Raw genomic sequence first — 23,489 nt, forward strand, 5'->3', positions numbered from 1 at the left:
CAAGAGGAAATGTGTTTGGGGGGGGGAAAAAGGGGGCAAAGGCTTGACAAAGTATGCATGAATATCGAATGAACTGAATGCCATGCATATGAAGGGCGTTACCGGGATTTTCTCACTAAGGCTGGAGCAATATCAATATCAAATGTGCATGTCTTATAAGTAAGAGGGAAAAGTAAAAGAGGGAGAAGTTAAAGTTCAGCCCTGGATTCAATGCTCAGGCCACTGCTTGGCAGAAGGGTCTCTACTAAAGGGAGTTGTAGAGAGCCCATATGGAGGGTATTTTGGCCTACTTTTGCACACGTTCTCTAAACTACAGTACTCTGACGATTAATAGTCATACTAACTCCATTTATTTTCTGATTGTACAATGAATAACAAAACGTTCTCCTTTTCAGACTAAGATATAAACAAGGGTGCTTACACAACCCCTTTGCATATAAAACAAAACTGGGACAGTTGGAGCTTGGAGTTCTTGGCATTATGAAATGATTATCAGCGTGTGGGGGTTGCAACCGTCGAAAATCTGACTCATTGGCCAGACTCCTTCCTTCCTGGCCCCACAGACGTTTAGTCTAGGCATAAGAGCCTCCTCTCTCTGCAACATACAACCTTTTTTTTCTCTTTAGAAAACCGACATACCTAACTTAATATTCAGCTTCATCATATATTCATAAAAGGTCAAAGTGCATCGATGCTCAAATGAGCTTTGAGCATTTGCTCATCCCTGTTAGTGACACTTAGTACTACAGGAAAAAAAATCCACATTCACATACGGGGGCCATACTGTCCATAGGATGAACCACCATTGACTTCTCATAAAGTAATAGTTATAACAATGTTATTTCTTCATCGAGACTCACTGAGTATCAGGCCTCTTTTAGAATTAGAGCCCTGCGTTAAGATGTTTGGCGACTCCCTTTTGAACTATTGTTTTGAACGTGGGAGAGAACACAGCATGAATACAAGGGGATATAACGCTCAAAGGTCCACACAGTTTGGTTTATGAACCCACTTGCTGCACTGCCTTCTGGCCAACTGACAACTGAGGAATTGTCGGAGTTTTCCAAATCTCTGTGATCACTAGATCCCAGGCATCTTTCTCGACGCCTGGCTATCATTTGTCGTCCTCTCCCTACACCTCCAATTAGCATACATACATTAAGTGGGACCATTACATTGATTGAAACATTCCTCTTACAGTAGACATCATAAGAGTCCACATTTAAGTACATTAGTATGTCCCCTATTAAAATGTAAAAAGCACTATTTAAAAATAAGTTCAGATAAACACCAAACAATATGTAGCTTCTGTGGGATTTTTATTTTATATATCAATTTGAAGCAAACAAAAGCAGAGTCTTTGCTAGTTTAAACAATTCTGTCTAGAGAATCGGCATCTGTCCAACTCAATTGCCTAAGTTGTGCAAATATTCAAAATACTTCACATTCTAAACGAAGGAGGGGAGGCTTTTCCATTGCAGCAAACTGCACCAAATCCATTAATTATTCAAACCGGTCCAGGTTTCTGATAGATTATTACATCCCTGAACAATGCAAATGGTACAGTTAAATTATAAAGGAGATTCCATTATTAGTGCTCTTCCAAGAGCACAATTAATTCTCTTTGTATTTTATATTCCAACTGTCAGCCGCTAATTACACCACGGCACTTACAAGCCGGCGCTGTCCCAAGACCAAACATGTTGCTCGTGCGGTGACATCAAAAGGTCAGGTCATAAAAAAATTAGGTGCATTGCTATAATGTGAACCCTTCGCATGAATGGGCTCCCAGCAAGGGCACGTCACTTGCATTCCCATTTCCAAGTGATATATGCTTGCCGACTACACGCACGGATATCAAGGACCCCTATTACATGACTTATCGTGATGTGCTCTGCATGTGCAGCACGGGTCCTGCATCCAGGACTGCTGGGTGCTCAGCTCCCTGCTGCTTAGCACTGCTTTCTCCAGACCTGCAGCGTCCAGTGATCGCACACAGTTGTGCAAGTCGCACCAACGTTCTAATTACGGAAATGTCCCTTCCTGCTTTGCTATCGTTGAAGCCCTATTGCCGCCTGTTGTGGTGGCGGAGGCCTGTAATAACAAAGCTACTTGGAGTTTGAGTTGGGGGATCATGCAATCGTGTAATGTTGTTATTGCCAGTGAGGTGCTTGTATTAGGCAGTACAGCAAGCAGGTTTGTCGATTTGTCTATGCTAACTTTGAGCGTTGTCTACCAGTATGTGTGTGTTTATTCATGCTCTGCAGTTATCCTTTTTTTTAATATACTCAAAAAGAAAGTTGCCTAACACCTTAGTTAGAACCCTTCACAAATATATATATTATTGTAGGCATATATTTCTTACAATGATGAGGATCATGACTGTTCACTTGGCAGACTGGATCAGCTTGCCACCCACTGCTCTGCTTGTCAATGTGTTTGAGGCAGGCATCCTTTTGGGCTGTCAGTGTTGCCACTTACACTGACAGACAGCTGATAGCACACGGAAGCCGACTGCATGTCAGCTCTGTGCATTCCGTGGGACGGCTCTCTGTAGGCTGCACTATGCATGCTGACGACTTTGTGATCGCCGCTCGTTCCGACGAAGGCTCACAGGCTTCTGTACGTCAACTCATACCGGAGCTGACCAGTGTCAATCGCGACAGCACATGCCTATCTAGATAACAGAGGTAATGTGTATACGATGCAATACAATGTGTATTTATCACACCATCTCAAGAAACAGTAGCCAAATATATTTTTTGAGAGAGAGAGAGATGCATTCACTCATAGGCATAGGAGAAAAGGAAGGTCTTGAGTCTGGACTGCACAGGCAAAGGGAATCGACAGCATGGATGGTTAAGAGAAGAGAATTCCAGACAATGGGGGCAGCTTCGTGGAATGAGTGACCTGCTGAGAGAAAGTTAATTGGAGGCTTTGACAGAAAGCCTTGGTTGCTCGAGTTGAGAGTGTATGGAGATGAGTAGAGTGAGATGAGTGGAGAGAAGTATGCAGGGGCGTGTCTGCGGAGGACCTTAAATACAGTGCAATCTTAAAATTGATCCAGGATTTGAATGGAAGTCAGTAGAAGGATTTCAGTATTGGAGAAAACCTGAGCAATGCAGGAAGGGCATTATGCCCGAGTGCTAAGCATGTAACTATGCATCAATTCGTTGATTAGATTCCGAACGTTATGATTAAGGACATGTATTGAATCACGAGTATTGGAATCTATTTTTCATTATAGATATAATTTACGTGAAAATTATATACTCGTGTTACATTTGTGGTAATGGAGTGAACAAACCCTTAGAAAGAACAAATTGGAAGCAATACACATGAGATAAAAAACAAGGCATTAATAAATTATTGGATAGAGTTGCTACCACGAATAAAAGCAATTTATCAAATTGCTATCGAGGCAGGTGTCAATAATTATATGCCCATTAGGTCTCTAACTGTAACTTTGTTTGTTGTGACTTTCTGACCCACCCCTACTGGACATCTGTAAAAAAAAAGAGCTTCATAGCTCATCAGATTTATCTGGGATGAAGATTCTGATTCTGAACATCACACGGAAGCAGTGTGGTCTGCTGTTCAACACAAAGGTTTTTGCTCTGTTATGCACAGCCATGCCAAGCCGATGGATACTCAACAGACATGGGCGAGCATACACAAGTGGATTCTGCAAGTGATATTGCAACCCTAGCCCTAGCCAGCACATCGCAAAGCAAATGTACAGACGGAGTGAGGAGACCCGACTGGAGATGCCAGTAAATGACGATCTTGGCCACAACCTAATATCGGGTCGCACTCATTACACACAAAGAGTGCTTGCCACAAATGAACAACAATACCTTGCTGATCTCGCCAAGGAGCACACATTATCATGTGAACTCCAGTCATCTTCGCAGCAATGGCTTTTGGCTAACCATCAAACAAAGACGGTCACTGCATCGCGCGCTTTCAGATGTGCTTCTGCGGCCGTCTGGAACGCTCTTCCTTCCGATCTTGAGAAGCCACTGAAGTTATGCACTTTAAAATTTCGACTGAAAAATAATTTCTTTCGAACTGATTTCTGAGTTTAGTGTGTTGTTCTTCTCCCACACCTCCATTTAGCACGATTGGCTATGTACGGTGCGAAACAAGTTCTACATACATATCAGTGGTGTCAGAAATGCTATCTTTGGAAGAAACTTGTGAATGATGCATGCGTAGCAAGAGACGGAGAAGACATGCAAGACGCATAACACCAGAATGCTCAAGTGCCATATATGGACAAAGACAATGGGTCTGGTGCCAGAGATATAAGGTCTTGATCTCTCCATAGACTATGAGTGGACTCTATGAAAAACTAAAATTTAACAGGATTTAACCCGGTGGCACTGTGGTTAGACTGCTTGACCCACAATTTTAAGTTGAGAGATAAATCCTAGTTGGAGGTTTACTCAACCTATAATTTATCTGATGGATACAAAAGTGTACCACTGCTTGTGCAATAGAGTCATCCTATGGAGAGACTGCCATTGGAATGTTTGAATTCCACCTCTACCATTGGAAACTAGCCTTTTGTCCGTCCAAGGACGGGTGTATTTCAGTAAATCTGAAACTTGCAAGCGAAAATCAGACCACGACGTGATATTTACTGCTCTCCATTCGTGTGCAATTTGTAAGGGCGCGGTGACACAGACTTATTTCATTTTAAGGTTATAATCCCTTGTTCATCATGACGTCCTTTTTACTTTGATGTCTCAACAGCGTTACGGAGATCGCGTGACGTGAGGGTTCTGCCTTTGTAGTGAGGGTTGTGAGTTGACGCCGAGGAGGGGGGAGGAGGCGCCTCGGCCCCCCATGTGGAGTGACGTCAGCTGCTAATTATTATGAATGGGGGGGGGTGTCCATTTGGAGGACGTCACCTGCTCATGATTATTAATGAGGGGGACTGTTCGATGTGGAGTTAAATCACCTGCTCATGATTAATAATGAGTGGGAGGGTGCTCCAAGTGGAGTGATGTCACCTGCTCATGATTATTAATGAGGGGGGAGGGGGGTCCATGTGGAGGACGTAACCTCTTCATGATTATTAATGAGGGGGGCTGGTCGATGTTGAGTGACGTCACGAGCGTTAAGGACACACATTCCTGGGTGATTCTTGATTTAAAGCTTTCGTGACTGCAGGAATTCATATTCTTTGGGTCTTTCGGTAAAGTCATGTCGATAGGTTAAAATTAATAAAATAAAAATAAAATAAATACATTTTATTTCTATTAATTTGAACCTATCTACGTGGGTTTAACACGTAGGCTTTCACGACCAATATCATCCATAATAGAGGTTTTTGGGTTAGATCGCGTAAATATATAAATGTGTCGTTAAAAACCCGTCACCACCCGACACAGCCAACTAGTAAGGGTTGTCACGTAAACAATGATGCACAAATCAACAGGGCATTGAATACCAAAATCAAATCAAATAACAAGAGCATTGAAACTTCCCAAGTAATGAAAACGATCAAAATACCATACATTGCGGGAGTAACTGATAAACTAGCCAGATATTTGGAAAAACAAAACATCCGAGTCAGATTTGGCACGGTACATAAAACACAGAAATTAATATCTGGTACAAAAGATGTATTACCGAAGCTATCAACAGAAGGTGCGTACAGGATTAACTGCACGTGTAGCAAATGTTATGTTGGGCAAACAGGACGAATGATCAGAACGAGACTAAAAGAACATCAGAGAAATATTAAATTCTCCCAAATACAACTGTCATCAGTAGCAGAACACGTGTGCCAACAAGGACACTCAATTGATTTTGATAATGTTGAAGTTTTGTGCAAAACTAGCTACTACTGGCCAAGACTAATTAGAGAATCTATCGAAATTGAATGAAATCAAAATAACTTGAATCGTTCGGATAGCAACCATCTTAGTGCTGCGTGGAAGCGAATCATCAAATAATACATTATTTAAATGCATGCCTACAAAGGGCAGCATACGTCAATAGGGATTACCGTTGGTAGGGCTATTTTAATAAACAGAATAGACAGGAAGGACAAGTTCAAAGGGCTCGCATAATGCACATGCATAATGTACGTTGACTCAGTAACCCCCCCCCCCCCCCCCCACATTGTGCAAGAGCGCAGAAGTGTGGTCAACAGATCTACGCCTCTACATAAGGAACGAAACAGTAAGACTTCTCCACAAATCTGGCTGTCGCCTGATGAAGCTAGTAATTACTGGCGAAACGTCGTACTCAGTTTGTAAATGTTGTGGCTTGGCTCTCCAACACACCGGTGTGCCGTACTGGTGACGAATTGGTATGTTCTGTTTAAGTGACAACCCTTACTAGTTGGCTGTGTCGGGTGGTGGCGTGTTTTTAACGACACATTTATATATTTACGCGATCTAACCCCAAAAACCTCTATTATTGACTCTCTACGTGACTTTACCGAAAGACCCAAAAAAATATTCCTGGGTGATTATAGTAGGTATGAGGGTCACCCCCAAGCCCATGTTGTGTGGAGACAATAACTTGTGAACATAAACTAAACAATAGTTTTTCTTGTTCATCATCACAACATCAGCATCCATTTTAAAGTGTACCCTATAACAATTCAAATAAGGACTTAAGTCAGCACGAAAGCCTTTGAAAGTGTCCTTTTGTTTATGCAGTTATCGTATAGTGACACCTTCAACAAGAGGATAGGAAGCCAGACTTTAACTATGAATACAGCAGGGAAGCCAAGCCACGTCAATGTGTTTGCGACAAAAAAAGCAATATTCAAAACGGCTGTGTTTATTATAAACTCCAATGTTTCAGAACACCGTGTATTTGAGACTTTAAAAAACCTAAAATTAATCAACCAAAGAGCCCTAGATTCACTCTAAATTAAAATCTGACGCTGTTGCAAACCAAACTGCAATTTGCCAAAAAGGCCTTTACGTTTAAGTTGAATGTACCCCTTCATATTGCTTTACCAACGTGCTTATATCTTGCGCCACACAATATATTCCCAGGATCACAATGGCTAACATACTTAGCTCAATGTATAGCCTGAAATTTGACATGGATTCCAGCTCAAGCATATACTTTACAACAACATTAGAAGCCGTGGTGATTTCCGAGGGCTCTCAAGTCTCCTACCTCTGCGCTGTACGCCGCCGTTCGTTTTCAAAGCTTAAATGGACCTCTTTTGTTGATGAGCTAGGAATCTTATTCATCTACAAGCTTCCAGTTGATGGCACCGCGGGTGGCGCTTGTTGCCAGCCTTTGAGCCGCGTGTTGAAATTAGGTGGAGCCGGAGGGGGGAAACCAGCAAAGGAAGAAAAAAAAAGCTGGCACGTGCTACCTAATCTAAAAAAAACTCACGAATATTTTAAGTAGTTGTCTTTCTCTGGGGTAAAATGCTGCAGGTGATTACTTACAATCTATTATTTTCACAGGCCATCTGTCCTTCCGCAACATTACGAAAAGCAATGTCCTCTGGAGCCGAGCCCTTTTGGCGAGTGTCCCTGCTCAGCAAAGGGCCTCCTCGGACAATGCCGCGACTAAACGTCAGAGCACCCTCGGAATAAATTGCTTATTACAGAAAGCTTCTGTGCAATCAATTGTTTGTGTATGACACTCTTTAATGAGTTTTCCAATTGCCAAAAATAACTCTATTTCATTTACTGTCACACAAAAACTGGACCGGAGAGACAGAAACCCTTCACCTGCCCGCACGAAACAGGCAGTTTGCCTTTATTTGCATTGTTCTGACACGTTGGATTTGGGCCTCTCTGCATCACAGGGGTTGTGTCATTTATAAACTTCACACATTGCTTCATCATGGGACCTCCTTTGCCAGTACCAGAATATGAGAATAAGTTTTCCCCTTTTATCTGGCAATAAAACATGTGTTAAGTTGTTAAAACACCAAACTGAAACCTTTTACAAGGAATCATGTCTGCATTAACCACAATATGTGTGGTCAGAATGTAAACAAAAAACACCGATAATAAATGCATTGTCGTTGCAACTGATTGGTCCCCACCAGAGACAGCTTTCTTTAAGGCCTCGTCTCATAACGGTGTTCGACCAAAGGACGCCAAAAGGCGTACAACTCAAAGACAATGCACTATCAGAGTAATGAGAGCTCGAGGTAAGCATCTACATCATGGGACCTCCTTTGCCAGTACCAAAATATAAGAATAGGTTTTTCCCCTTTTTTCTGGGAACAAAACTGAAACCTTTTTTTTACAAGGAATCATGTCTGCTATACCACAATACTTGTGGACTATTCGTTTAGATATAACGCACTCTCTACCTGTAACATGCAGTGCTGAGGAGGCATTATTCAAACAATCCCTTTCACTGTGTGGAATCTTTCCCACCAATCTATTGAAGAAATGTCAGGTTTTAAGTTTATTTTCTTTAACCAGGTGAGAACCCAAGAGACGAGGGTCGTCTCAGTTTCTAGAGTGACCTGGGTCCTTCATATCACAAAAAGCAATAAAATATGGCAATGAAGCACACAAAAAATAACAACCCCATTCATTTTAAAAAGTAACTGTAAAAACACTGCTACCTCCATAGAAAAAAACTAATTCAAATTAGTCGAGTGGCTTGAGTCCACTAAACAGTGCCCTGCCAAGTATAACAAGAACATAGCTCAGGGTAGTCATCACAAAAATGGACTTCGGAGTGAAACCCACATTTTTTGCTACAGATCCACTGACAGCATTGGCAGCCAAGCAGGGATTGTGAACGAACAGTTATTTTCAGATAAAGACTGAAGCATTTGTATCTTAATTATAAAAATGTGTTTTACAAGTTTATGCTCTAATATATTGATAATTTGGGTAAAGTACTTTGCTTAGAAAAAACTGATTACATTTTAATATTGCGTTTTCCTCCAAACCTGGAATATTTGTTTTTGTAATGGTATTTCTCAACCTGTTTTCTGTACCCTTCGTATATTCATGCCAGGTCGTCCTTGAAAAATAAAATTGAGGCCTCATCTAGAACACGTATACTTCAAACAGCTCTCACATGGTGAAATAAAGACAACTACCATACTTCTTTGCTTCAGGCACGTGTGGTAGAGTAGACCAGTCTCATGGAGGCCCGTCTGCCGGCATTGGCTTGAGTAAGTAAATGCACGGCTGCACCATCGTTACGTTTTTACGTTCACGACCAACGATGAGGGTAAAATGGCATCAACACGTGCGTGAGTACACCACAGCCATAGCAGACTGGAAGTGGCAGCTTACCTTGGCCATCTGTGCTTGCACACCATTGGCCTTGAGAGCCGACACTGCCTTCTGGGCTGCGGCTGGGTTGTCGAAATCCACAAAGCCGTACCCTGTGGTGACATGGTGACAACATTGGGAACAAAGTCGTATCCGCACATTATTAAAAAATCACAACCTGCTTTGTGCAAACAGCACCGAGTGTCTTCTTGGTTCTTTCGGTAAAGTCACGTAGAAGGGAAGTAATAAAATACTAAAAATAAAACATAATAAAATATTATGTTTTATTTATATAAAATAATAAAAATAAAACATAATAAAATATTATGTTTTATTTTTATTATTTTATTACTTCCCTTCTACGTGACTTTACCGAAAACATAATAAAATATTATGTTTTATTTTTATTATTTTATTACTTCCCTTCTACGTGACTTTACCAAAAGAACCAAGAAGATGAATCCCTGCAGTCACGAAAGCTTTAAATCGAAATTTATAGCACCGAGTGTGTATATACATATGTTTGTGCATTGCTCAGACTTGGAAAAAGAGGAAGTCACCAAGTAGTGCAACACAGACAGGTCACGAACACCAAGCTCAGCAGGGTAGGTCACAGTCACCCAATTATGGCATGCGCTTTCATGCGTATCGCATCAAAGCCATATACAGACGCGACCATATTTACTAACACATCTGCAGTGTGTCATATCAAAAGACTCGATCACTCCATTCATTCATTAACTTTGTTCAAACGTTGTTGGAGTTATATTTCATCATCCCCCCCCCCCCCCCCAATGTTCAGCAAACTGTCATCGAGTTGGTGCCCCGCGCATGTACAAGCAAGAATTACGCCAGAAAAAAAACCTTCAGATTTTTCAAAAGGGCTTGCGGAATGTTTTCAAGGGACAGTGACACACACACACATTATACATTTTACTCCTGGCAATAAAGACGAGTTCCAAACAAATGTGTATCTACCCATGAAGTAACAGCCACTTTCTATGAAACAAAAAAGTTGCTCCTAAAGCTGACATTCATAGAACATGAAAAAAACCACTGGAAAATATATCGCACGACTCGTCAGGCAGGTGGTTTTAATTGGTTAACGACTTTCCAACAAAATACCCTTTTTTATTCCCTGTGTAAACACGAGTATTAGCTGAACTGCACAGTTAAAAGCATGGTAACTGTCTTTGCTTTAATCTTCCTTCATGAGCATCTCCCCACATTAGAGTCAAATAGCCTGGATAGCCTTGCCACACTGACAATCAAGTCTGATCAAATTGAAATGGTACTGTTCTGCGCATTTACACAATTACCAGCAATTTCCGAAAGCATCATTAGCTCCGTAATGGGCTTCAACACCAATGGCCTCTTGATCCGAGACACTCATTTGCCGGAGGAGAGAAGGCCAATCATGCTGGGCCAGACATCCACCTGATAGCGCGGCGGGCCTGCCTCGGGGCACTCAAAGGCATGGGGTTGGCAATTATTGTAAGACGTGGCCTGGACAATGATGAATATGTGAAATATTTCTGAATAAAAGACTTGATGAGGTTTAGTCTTGAGGGATTCAGCCTTAGATTTCTTCATCTATGGGTATGACAATGGAATAATGATTGTCGTTATTGTATTACATTACACACACACACAAGCAGGGAAACAAATATGTAAATCAATACAGTATATATTTGAGTTTTATGTTTTAATCGCTTAATTGGATAACGGAACCAAGACTGTGAACTTTATTAGCCCTTCTTAAAATGCCAAACCAGCTGACGTTTAACTGCATTGCGTGCGTATGCAAGATAATGTATCTTGTACTTCTATTCGGAAGGCATTGGTTATAAGACGGTGCACTTTAAAAACAACGATCATAATCACAGCGTACAAATACAGGGTGACTTATTATTTAACGTGACCTAAATTAACACTTAAACGATTTTAAAGCATGACGTTGGAAAGGTCAGCAGACGGAGAATCTGTCCAAGATGTGAGTAGCTGGCCGTGTGCACACAACTCAGGGGTTATGGTTACAATCACCATAATTTCCCACTATGCCCTTTCAGTTTATGACTTGCGTCTTTGAACAACGTAACATACACTCATGTTTCTATATATTGGGGTTTAGAGTGTGTGTGTGTGTGTGGGGGGGATTTCCATTGCCCCAATGACCACTGTTATTAGCATATATGCGCTTTCCTTTCACAAGAGCGATCACATCAGCAGATTCGCAGAATGTTTGGTTACAGTCAGAACCAATTCAGCGAAACTTTAAATTTCTCTGAAAGCACTTAACTTTTCAGGGGTAGTGATAAAAAGATTGAATAAATCCCTGTTTGAGGGATTATTTTTGCATTTCAATGTTTTCCATTTCGCATATCACAAGTGTGCCTTTGAAATACAATTATTTATAATTTCATACATTTTTTAAGTGTGGCACTGAAGGCTACATTTTTGGAATACTACATTTTATAAAACATCGTGTTTATGAATCATCTTCCACCATCAGGCATGATCAAACCACTGTTAGATGAATGCTTCCACAAGCCGTTGCCATCTCTCATGGTCCTGCAATGAAACATTTTACTGGTAGGAACCTCCTGGTTACACCAGCCCACATGGGATTATTGTGTCCGTCCGTCGTGCAGGGAGGGGCTGGGTGGGGAGGTAGGGGCTGGGTGGGGAGGGGCTGGGTGGGGAGGGTGGGGCTGGGTGGGAAGGGGAGAAGCTGGCTGGGGAGGGTGGGGAGGGGCTGGGTGGGGGGTGGGAGGGGTGGGGCTGGGTGGGGAGGGGCTGGTCACCCCGTGGTGCCCTTATAAAACTCAACAACGTATAACCTACTCACGCCGGCTTGTGCCCGACCTCACAGTCGGGCATATTTGCGGAATACACCACGCCGCCGTTGACCCTGGCCATTGACCAAGCAACCTAAAGTTCCTACCAGCTCCCTCCGCAGGAATGTGTTATCAAGCACCTGCACATTAGCCCATTTCATTGCTCGTATTCCCTCCTTGGGCTGCCTCTCCATCTTTAGTCCACCGGCCATCATCCTCTACAGCGCCATGGCCTGCCCAATGACACTTAATTGTATCAGCACTCAACAAGATGTCTCTTAACATCCGTATCTTCTCCAACTTATGCATCCCTCTTTGTGTATCTCAGCAAAATTCCCAGTGTGCTTTCCCATGCTTTCCCATGTGCATGTTACACAGTGGGAAATGCACATTTTGGGTATAAATTCCACTTTTTCAGAGTTGCAAACCAACAACTGCCGCTCATCCCTTGCCTCAGGGCGGGCTTAAAAACAACGAGGTTGCGTGATATGAAGATAATGCAGTTGTGTAAAGAAAATGATTGACTCTGGATTAATGAGTACCAAAAGAGAACATTTTCAGGAAGCATGTAATACCCTCTCCCCCACAAGTACCACATTGGAAACAATGTTGTAGAAAAAACCCAGTTGTGATGTGGTTTTGATGCTAACTGAAACTGTGTTTCCAAATATTTAAGTAATGCATGTTGTGCACAAAAGCAGTGCAGCTTCGTGACATATTGGAAAGGTGCCTGACAGCCTCTGTCAACGTTTTAAAGCTGATACATATTTTAAAGGCCTGTCTTCCTGTTTGTAAATGTAGTGGGAGTTACGGCGCATCTTGAATTAGCCCACGGCCGATGTTAGCATCTCTTGTAAAGTGAAAATACTGCTCAGCTTCACAACCAGTTGCATACGAATAGTGAATTTTCCTGTTTTTATATTTTTGTCGATCTTTTATTTAATTTACCTGCATATTGCAGGAGCAATATGAATGCTGAGCAGTTGAGATGTCTCGCAACCCGAGTGCTCGCCACTGCGTCAACTTTTATGGGGTTGACATTTTTATTTCAGTAGCCGCCCGGTAACTTTGATAATAACGGTTTATTTAACATTGACTTAGGCGGCGTATAAAATACTGCACTGAACTGCATCAATGGGAAGCGGGGGGGGGGGGGGAAGAAGCAAATCACGATTTAAAGAGAGAACGCTGCAGGTGATTAAATAAATACTGAACAAAAACAGCACAGCCAGATATAATTAACCTGACGTCGACTTTTTAAATCAATTACTTTTAAACCAAATAATTATCGTTGATACAAAAAATGGAATCTAACTGATTATAGTGAAATTGAAAACATTTATTTATTCACTAGGTGATGCAGAATTATTAGTTTAAAGTAGATGATAAACGACCCTGTCACATCGTCAATTGTACGTTGGAGTCATTGGCATGCTGGTTTCCTCATGATTTGTCTCAATTCTGAACGTTGCAGTGGTTGTTTGCGTGTAGAATGACTTGTCCCCATGACTGATCCAACCATACAGATATGGAATTGTCATCACCACCTCGGGTCTAACCATGTAGATGAGCACTGCCCATTCTCAACTGATCAGGCAAACAATTATTTTTTGTTTTAAATGTAAAACATGAATAACCACAAACTTGATTTGAAGCTTTCGTGACTGCAGGAATTACTCTTTGGTTCTTTCGGTAAAGTCACATAGAAAATAAATAAATTAAATTATAGAATACCACGTTTCGATTGCAACACAAGCGACCGTCATCAGGTAGAACTACATTTGAGAGACAAAACACAGATACGGAGACACACAGACAGACACACAAGCAGAGAGAGACAACACAGAGACAGAGAGAGACACACAACATAGACACACAGAGACCCAATGCCTCTGTGTCGAGGCCTTAAATAGAGAAAGGGGGGCGGGGGCAGAGAGAGAGGTGGGTCTGCTGGAGCAGAGAAATTAGCATGTCAATGAAAGACCCAACAAGACTGGTACATTTTAGAGAGAGTTGTGTGGAATCCACCCCGAAGTGACCAAGGGAGAGAAAGATCGAAAACAGAAATAGGCAGTTTGAGATTTCCACACAACGCTCTCTAAAATATACCAATCTTGTTGGGTCTTTCATTGACATGCTTATTTCTCTGCTCCAGCAGACCCACCCCTCTCTCTGCCCCCCCCTCTCTCTATTTAAGGCCTCGACACAGAGGCATTGGGTCTCTATGTGTCTATGTTGTGTGTCTCTCCTCTGCTTGTGTGTCTGTCTGTGTGTCTCCGTGTCTGTGTTTTGTCTCTCTCAAATTTAGTTCTACCTGATGACGGTTGCTTGTGTTGCAATTGAAACGTTGTACTCTATAATTTATTTTATTTTATTTTCACGTGACTTTACCGAAAGAACCAAAGAGTGATGAATAACCACCCCTAAGAAAATAATGTTATCAGGCATTCCTTGCAAAATTATCTCAATAAGTACCATATCAAAATGGTAAAGGTCGATTGTAAAGAATGACCTGCATTTAGACTATTTAACAATGTTTTTACGTTACATGTATATGAGGCGCGCTATGCTACAAACCTGGTGACCTGTGTTCAATTCCTGGCCAAGGCGAACATCAGTGAAAAGTGACATCATAACCTGTGACATCAGAACCCACACTGAACATCATGGTGAAGTACTGTAGAAAAAAAACTCCCCATTCGTGGATTGAGAATGTCAGGAATGGATTTAATATGTACACAATAATGCGTGGGAATATCCTGTGTACACTTTGTGTGTTCATTGACATATTATAAAGTTACAACCAACAATGAGATGAACTTTAATGGGAACGCTGTCTCCCTGGACGATGGGCAAAAGAAAGCAATGGCTTAAATGTGGTGAGCCAACGCATCAGGGGCAGGAGAGACACGCTCAGTACCGTGGCTACTTTAATTACGTTCTTTTAAAACACGACATGTCTGGAATTACGACCAATCCATCGTACGCATCATTTGCGTATATCCGTGTGTATTAAAGTAATGTTTCTAATTTCAAACGCCCTCTTGAAGTCACCAACTACGTCCTCTCGCGAATTCAGCGCGTGGCAGGGTGCCAGCGTCACCACCGACCCAACCCGCACACAGCCCCACCCTCCACCCCCTCAATTCCATAGCCGCTGGGTTGAGATATATATAACGTAGGCTTTCTCAGCGGCTGACGCAGTTTCATGACAAGTCAAATGATGCGCTGGAAGCCAGGGGTACCTGCATTTGCATTGGTGGTGTCATTAGGTTAGTAATCTGCGAAGAAAGATCGACAGCTGATGGTTACGATTGTTATTTTTGTTTGCTTGTTTTGTTTGATGGGTTAGAAGCATAAACTATACTGAATACGGTGAACTGAATGTTCCTGTGATGGGAATTATCTATGGTAGGCCGAATAGCCCCGCCATGCTGAAAAAAACGAGTACCACTTGATTCAAAATCAAGTGTTTGTCTCATGCAGAGATACGCCATAGTCATATAAATGTGGAATTCCCACCAGTGCCTCAGTTGTCCATGAAAATTAGCACCACCACATGCTTATTTTATGATGGAAACTCTGATTTTGGACTTTCATGAAACAACCAGCTTTAACACACCTGCCCATGTGATCATTTATCAGCGTCTTTAAATCCAATAATCACCAATTATTGATAACAATTACTCAAGCTGTAAGTAGGCCTCAATATAAATTGAAGCTTTTAAAATTTAATTACTGCATTCCGACAAACACGATCATGTCATTCTACATGTGCCTGTTTACACACAATGCTAATTAAACAACATTTGAGACAACCACTGATACACTTGTAATTCACTTGTTCTAAGCTTGTTTTGACTTGGGGCAAAATCCATTAAAAACAGAAGTACTTAATTACCCTTCATTATCCCCATGTTACCTGGATCCAAAAATGAAACACAATCCATCAGCTGAGGCATGCTGCTGTTATTAATTTTGCATTTCCCGTATTAAATGGAACCTAAACTGCCGCCATGAGTCTCGGGAGGCAACTCATTCCCCTAAAGCAGCTGTGCGTCTTCCATTACCGGCTGAGCACTGCTGTGATTTCATTAAAGCCAGTCGTCTTGCTAGTTTTAATGCTTTCAGTCACCAGTTAAATACTGTAGCCTCCATCCTCCATTTATTCCGCCTTGAAGGCATCGTCCCGGGTTTTCTCGCCGAGGAATTGGGAGCAACGCAAGTTTTGCTGGGGCTGACTGATGCCCTGGTCATGAGTAGCCACACCGTGTAGCTTAATTACACAAGGTCTCCCTGATAAATATTGTGGAGGTTTTCCATCATGCTTTTTTAATTAAATAAAAACTACTTTTATTTTGTGTCGGTATGCAAGATAGTTAAAAAAATCCACGAAGGTGCTGTAAAGCGAACAAAACACTCCCATAAACCGAATTGGGAGCGTGTCCACCGAGCAGCTTTTTAAAAAGTGATTGACCATCGGGCCAATGAACGAAATGTCCCCAGTAGCTTTTGGCTCCATGCATTGTTTTTGAAATAAGCAGCTATATTTGGGCGTCGCATAGAATGCGGGTCCACCCATGCGAGTCAGCGGGACAGGAAAACGGTCTCCGCCCAGTCTGTTGAAAACCAACATTTATACTCCTCAGCCCTAAGAACAGCCCTGTGGCTCTTTCCCGGCTAAATATGTAAGCTGCTGCTGCTGCCTAAAGAAGGGTATTTGAGGATATAGGTGCACACTGGATTACTAGGACAGAAAAGAACATGTCTGCATATTACCTCATTACAGCTGATCCGAAGCTGTGCGGTTTCAAATCTGGCTGTCGCCTGATGAAGCTAGTTGTAATTACTGGTGAAACGTCGTACTCCGATTGTAAATGTTGTGGCTTGGCTCTCCAACACACCGGTGTGCTGTACTAGTGACGAATTGGCGACGTTCTGTTTACGTGACAACCCTTACTAGTTGGCTGTGTCGGTGGTGGCGGATTTAACGACACATTTATATATTTACGCGATCTAACCCAAAAACCTCTAATGCGGTTTCTCCTATTTAAATCCCACACGCATAGGCCTTTTCTGTCGGTTGGTGATGATGGGGAGGAAAGAGCATAACATCAGTGGACTCTTCGGTACTGCCACCTGCCGAAAACATAGCACCGCGTCGGCCTACAACACCTGTTTTATGTATGGTGGTGATTTAATCCTATCTCCCAGCCTTCCCTCAAAGCTTGTATATGTGAAATAGTAGAGAGAGTGTGAAACCCAGCTCAATAATCACACACCGAATGTAACTTAAAATATCTTGGGGCATGATACTGCATGTTGAATTACTAGGTGGCAATTACAAATGTAAATGTTTTATGCAAATCCTGGCAAACACGGGTTACTTTAAGTATTACTATACTTAAACTACAATTCTCATAATTTTTCACTGCATCATTTAAAATGTTTTCATTTTAAGGTTGAGTGCGACAGATTGTACGCTATATGCATGGACAATTGTTTATTTGCAAGATACTAATTATTTTTTGACAAACAGTTTTTGCACTCAACTTCTGGGTCCCATTTATCTCCGTCACTTATTTAAGTGTCCCCTTCAAAACAGACTAAATGGATCTGATTTATGTGGCTGTAGAAATCACGTTTTTTATCTTTCTTCTTTGAGTTGAAAATGCTAACTCAGCAGAAAAAAAAGTTTTCTTTTCCACTAGAAACTAGAAGAAACAGAATTTTCACCAACACAATATGTGGCCCGCTGTCTCAGTCGGCTCTCACCAACAACTGACTGGTCAAAGGTATAACAACAGTCTTGCTGAAATTCTCCAAAAAGTAAAACAATTCTAAAGATCTGCCTGATCAAGTAAGCATGGTCCATTGCTCATTTTGACTGAGCATTGATGGAGCGTTGGAAATCCACATTCATGTGGCATGATCATTCTCTTCCACAGGGCAACCAATGTTGATTTCCCCTATAGCGGTGCTGTTTTTGATCAGCCACTGAGGAGCGATGGGCTAAGTTGACCCCCGACTGGGAGTTGAACTCAAAACCTTCAGACTTTAAATTGAGCACTCTTACCACAGTGCTACCCGCTGACGGGTTTTACAAAATCAGAGTCGATTGTTTCTTTTTACATTTGTATATATGTATGATGAACTTCTTTTGCACCATACGTCGCCAACCGCGGTAATCTGAAAATTGAAATTTGATCGATAAGCAGCTTCTCTGCAGGGGTAACATGAATAATTTTCATGCAACCCAAATGAAAACTGGCATCAATTCCTACGCATGCGTACACAATTCTATACACATATCGTGAGCTTAACAATACATTTTAACATTTGAATCGATTAATCATTCCACCCCTTTTGTAATCCAAACTTCAAACAGCATGGGGGAGAGCTGTTGATGGTTACGCTGGCAGTTCAGCATGTGGGGCACTGTAGTGCCAGTGATGGATGTGAAGCCATTGTGTAGAAAAGCAATATGGCCGCCTGCACACTCATCCAAAAACACCCGTCTCCCAGAGAAACCGCGGCTCTCAGCCCCGAAAGAGTTCAAGATGTATCCTTGAGTGTCCGCAAATGAGCGAACGCTATATACCTAACAAATGCTTGTTCCTAAATATCCCATACCTTTCAATGTATTGTCTGGAAAATTAGCTAGCTGAGGATCTCTCTGGAGCCTTGCCAAACAACTCTGAGATTCTTGGCAAGTTTTTTGTCTTGTTTACAGCACAATAAGCACATACTCATTATTTTTCTCCAAGTGCTGACTTGGAATTTATCAGGGTTGCGATTTCCGCATGGAAAATGCGGAAGGAGGGTTCAAATTTTCCCGCATTTTTGCTAAAGTCAACCGCAAACGGTGGAAAGACTACTCCTATGACCGCGCGCTTTTAACAACACGTTAATGCGTTCTATTGGAAAGGATACATCATGTACATGTGCTCGTAATCACGGCTCCGCATTGAATTTATGGCCTTATTAAAGTGGTAAGTTATCGTGGAAAATTGGAAACCTTGGGACCCCATTTTTTGTGTGGAAAAAAATACATCTTAAGGTCTCTAGTATGTTTCTTTAAAAATTCTAAACACACTCCACTTTTTTCCCAATACGCCTCATTACACTCCGAATAAATGGCGAACATTTTGTAAAAGCGATTAATCTCTATAAATGTAGGTATTGTTCATGTATTTAAAATATATATATATTTTATTCAACCCCGCAACTTTACACTAAAATTTCCTTGCGAGACCTTTAGGCGATACGGTTGAGTGTCACTTCATCTATTTACTCCAAAATGCAGCCTGTTCCAGTCCCAAAACAGACAGTTTCTTCCACACCGAGAGCACCACCGCCTGTACATCCCTATACGGAGTCACGATTCACCTAGATTGCACTGCTACTTGTTTCATCAGCTGCCATTGGCTAGTTTCAGAATGCGTGATTTAAATTTGCACCTCTACTTAACGGGGAAGTGCGTTATTATGCACGCGCTTGCGTGCAATTCCGCTTCAGTACCGTGCAGCAGAGGCCCCACAGCGGCTGTGAGTTAGGCTGGGTGAAGCTGCTCTAAGTCCTGAAACCTAACTTCCGATATTATGCTTTTCAATATTATTCCTACCGACAGGCCGGACTTTGACGATGCATGGTTAGATGAGTGTTTGACAGAAATTAGCCACTTCAATCGCAACCCAGCTGCCAAATCTTCTCTCCGAGGCATCCTCCCATACCACACTGGTCTTTATTTACAATAGCAGACATATCCCAGACCAATAACTCGTGGCAAAGATTAATCGAATTTGGAAAAATCCTTACGACAGCAATCAGAAGCCTTGTTGAATACGTTTATTTTATCATCCCAGTGATCATGTTCCAAGTCAAGGCAAATTCATCTTCAATGGAATAACAGCAAGGTAGCAACTTTTCAATTTACAGAGCGCTAATCCAGTACCATCTGTAAGGTGTATGATGGAGCAAACTACTTTGCTTTTGAGTTGCACAATTTAAATAAAAATTATTATTCTCAATATCCCGTTCATGATTTGGCTAGGTGCTGCTGCTGATAGGGCTTTTGACATTTCATCAGAAGGCTACAATTGTGGCAGCCAAAACATTAGTGAATTATAATTGTATTGTGGTTTTAACGAATTAATCAGGAATACCCCTGATTTTGTCAGAGTTTCGAAGCCAAGCAGGGTCGAGCTTGGATATTGCTTTGATGGGTTAACCACCATGCTCAAACGGCTTGTTTCCAGACTTATGGGGTTACATTGTGGGCAGCACGTGCAGTGCAGAAAAAAACATTGTTGTACTGTACTTCTATGCTCCCCGTCGTCACAAACCCGTACCGACCAACACAGTGAATGGTCAAATAACTTTTAAGAACCGCACAGGGCTGGATTGGCTGTGCATGTTACGCATTTTACAATTGCATTGTAATTTTATTGTGAGTCGTCCATGGGTCCACAGCAGATAATATCACTTTTTGGTGTCACCCAAGTCAGCCAAAACTTCTGTGGTACCAATTCTTTCAATGAACAATCCAAGGTAATTATGTATCAACATTCATCTAATGAGCCGGTTATTATGTAATTCACTTCAGGTGATCATACAAAGCAAACGGAATATCTAAGGTTTGTCAACTCAGGCAGAAACGATGTATGTCCTGGTCCAAGGATTGAAAATGGCTGGCAGCCAGCCGGGCAGAGACGATTCCGATGGTTGTGTATGGCCAAGCTTCAGCCTCTTGCCACCCAGACAAACCTCACTGCGCCACAAACATTCAATTCTGGGAAATACCACACCTTTTTATGTCTTAACCACTCAGCAACTTTTTTTATATTTTCTTATAACCACATGCTCCAGGTTTACAAGACATATTTTTCCATCCTGTGTTTTAAAGAAAAAGATAGGTGTGTGTGCGCCTGCGTGTGTGCCAATATTTATATGTTACTGACAGCAAGCACAAGTTTTGGATGCATGTTGTTTTCTAGCGGGATTTTTTTTTACAGTCACTTGAGCATAGATTCAATGCCCCAAACTGTCAAGCACCAGCAACAAACAACACTATCATAGTTGTTATAAGAGGTAACAACTTTATTGCATAAAAAAAGGTTACAGGGCTTAGGAAAAAAAGATGAGGTCCAAAGTGGAATAGCACAAGGAAAGAAGCAGAAAATGAAGTGTTATGACTTGGGGTATGGTGGCTGAGTCGAGTACTTATGATCCAGAGAATACGGGATTCATATTACAAATTGTGCCGCTATCCGGCATCATGTCATGAGACGAAGAAAAGTCCTTCCTGGATTCTGAAACGTTGCACTGTATCGGAGAAAAGGGCCAGAACATGATGTCACAGAACGATTTCAGTTGTCGTTTCAATGAGCCTTTCTCACTCGGCACAACACAGCTCTCCTTTTACACCCCGTCAAGTGAATGTCACATTACAATTGGCATTTGTTTTAAAAGCACTGCCAAAGATAGGCTTTGGAATTGGCATTAGAAGTGTGTTCAATTTAGTAAATCCACATATAAAGTAAATAATTATTTTCAGCCTTTTGTCAATTCACTAACGTATGAAGATCTACGTCGGTCATAGAGGTTGTTTGTCCATACTTTACCGCACTGTTCAATGCAAGTTGGTGAAGTTCAGGGTAGGGGTTCAAGACCGGTTAAGATATCACTTGCCACTGACGTTAGTCATGACCGGGAAGCGAACTTAGAAGGCAGGCTTTATAGTGCAGGGCATGAATCACTGAATCAAAGCTCGACCCCAAACATATGTATATAAAGTGCATATTAATAATGCTCATAAATATATTTTGTAGCTTGTACTAAATGCATACACTATGCACACAGTGGACATGTGTAGTGTAATAGCGCTGGCTGGTGGACAGCAGTGGCAACTGTGGTGGACAGATAGTACACACGCCAGTGAGGGTGTGCACGGAGTGTGGGCAGAGGGGAGGAACTAGGGTAAGGGTCACGGAGGACCCCATCTGAAGGCTGCTGGAACCTGCTAGTGGGTTCAAGGAGGGAGGCGCAGTCAGGGCGGAGCCAGGCCGCGCTGGGAGCATAAAAGGAGCCAAGAGCGGGGGCTCGAGGCTGCCGGCTCTGGGAATGGACTCGTCTCGTCGTTGCTTTCGTCTCGTCGTTGCTTTCGTCTCGTCGCCGTCGTCACTAACGTCTCCGCTAGATATTCCGCTACGAAGGAGAGTAGTTGGCTATCTCAGTCAGCGCCGTCAGTGTTAGACGGCTAGTGCTGCGTACAGGCTAGGCTGAGCTACTGTGGAGAGTGTGCAGATGAGACTGTGAAAGTTGTTCATAAACAAAGTGCCTTCGAGAAACTCTGTCTCTGAATCGTTGACACTACACATGTACAGTGTGCCAATCAAGTTATCAGCCATTATTAAAGAATTATAATAAAACAACAGTTTGAGCTGCATGGTTAAAATGTAAACCGCATTTTCATTATAAGCTTAAGTTGTGTAAACCTAAAGCGTTAGTATTCAGCACATAACAGAAGTGTTTACAAAATCACACCAGGGATGTTGGCACTGGCCAACATCCCTGGTGTGGGGGGGGGTGGCACGTGCCCCCCCCGATCTAAATCCCTAATTTCGATCAGATCATTTGGGTTTATTAGTAATAAGTGGGAATTTTGCGACCCCACTGCCACTGTGTAGCATATTATTACATGCCAGGGACTCTATGAGATGATAGGATAATAGTCTGAGTCCATAATTGGCAATAAGTAACGGAAAAGCAGTTATAATTGACTCACAGAGTTGTGCGCAGTTGCATATACAGTGCACGACTTCCCTGAAGGCATTCACCTTCAGCGAGTGCGATGCCGATCACACACGGTTCGAATTCGACCCTCGAAAGATGGCTGTGCCATCGCTGCACACGCGTCGAATGAAAAGCAAGGGACAAGTTCTTACTTACTAACAACTCCTATTATTTTCATTGCTGCAGGGGTTGCCCCCCTACCTGAAAATCCTGGCTCCGCCATTGGATGTTGAAAAACAGTTGGGTCTCCCTTAGATCTCAATACGATATGGGTCACCAAATCCCTGGCGGTCATTTGAGGGTTTAGAGGAATTGAAAGCATAAGGAAAAATATTCAGACCACAAAATTCATGTCTGTATGTATATGCTTGTGAAACGTGGACTCCTCTCATGGTTAGAAACATTCAGGCTGTCATGCCTACGATCCATCCTGGGTTTAACCAGGCTGGATTGTGTGAGGAGCTCACAAATCCTTGAAAGATCTGGACACATTCCCATCAGTGAGCTCCTCCGGCAGGCAAGGCTGCATTGGTTGGGTTATGTACCCCATGCCGAGCCACTGCATGCCAAAACAACTTCTGTTTGGCTGCATAGAGGGGGCTAAACAAGCACGACATGG

General features: G+C 42.2%; 1 protein-coding gene across 7 annotated transcripts in view; it reads right to left on the reverse strand.

The window, feature by feature from the left end:
* Positions 1-23,489, reverse strand: part of LOC133345038 (RNA-binding motif, single-stranded-interacting protein 1-like) — a 288,223-nt gene that overhangs the window by 33,196 nt on the left and 231,538 nt on the right. For all 7 annotated transcript variants that reach the window (XM_061555419.1, XM_061555421.1, XM_061555423.1 and 4 more), the window contains one exon: positions 9,261-9,352. In XM_061555419.1, coding sequence (XP_061411403.1) covers positions 9,261-9,352 — 92 coding nt within the window. The remainder of the gene's footprint in view (positions 1-9,260; positions 9,353-23,489) is intronic.

This window comes from Lethenteron reissneri, chromosome 21 (assembly GCF_015708825.2).
Source record: "Lethenteron reissneri isolate LAM-NWPU_2019-01 chromosome 21, ASM1570882v1, whole genome shotgun sequence".
NCBI lineage: Eukaryota > Metazoa > Chordata > Hyperoartia > Petromyzontiformes > Petromyzontidae > Lethenteron > Lethenteron reissneri.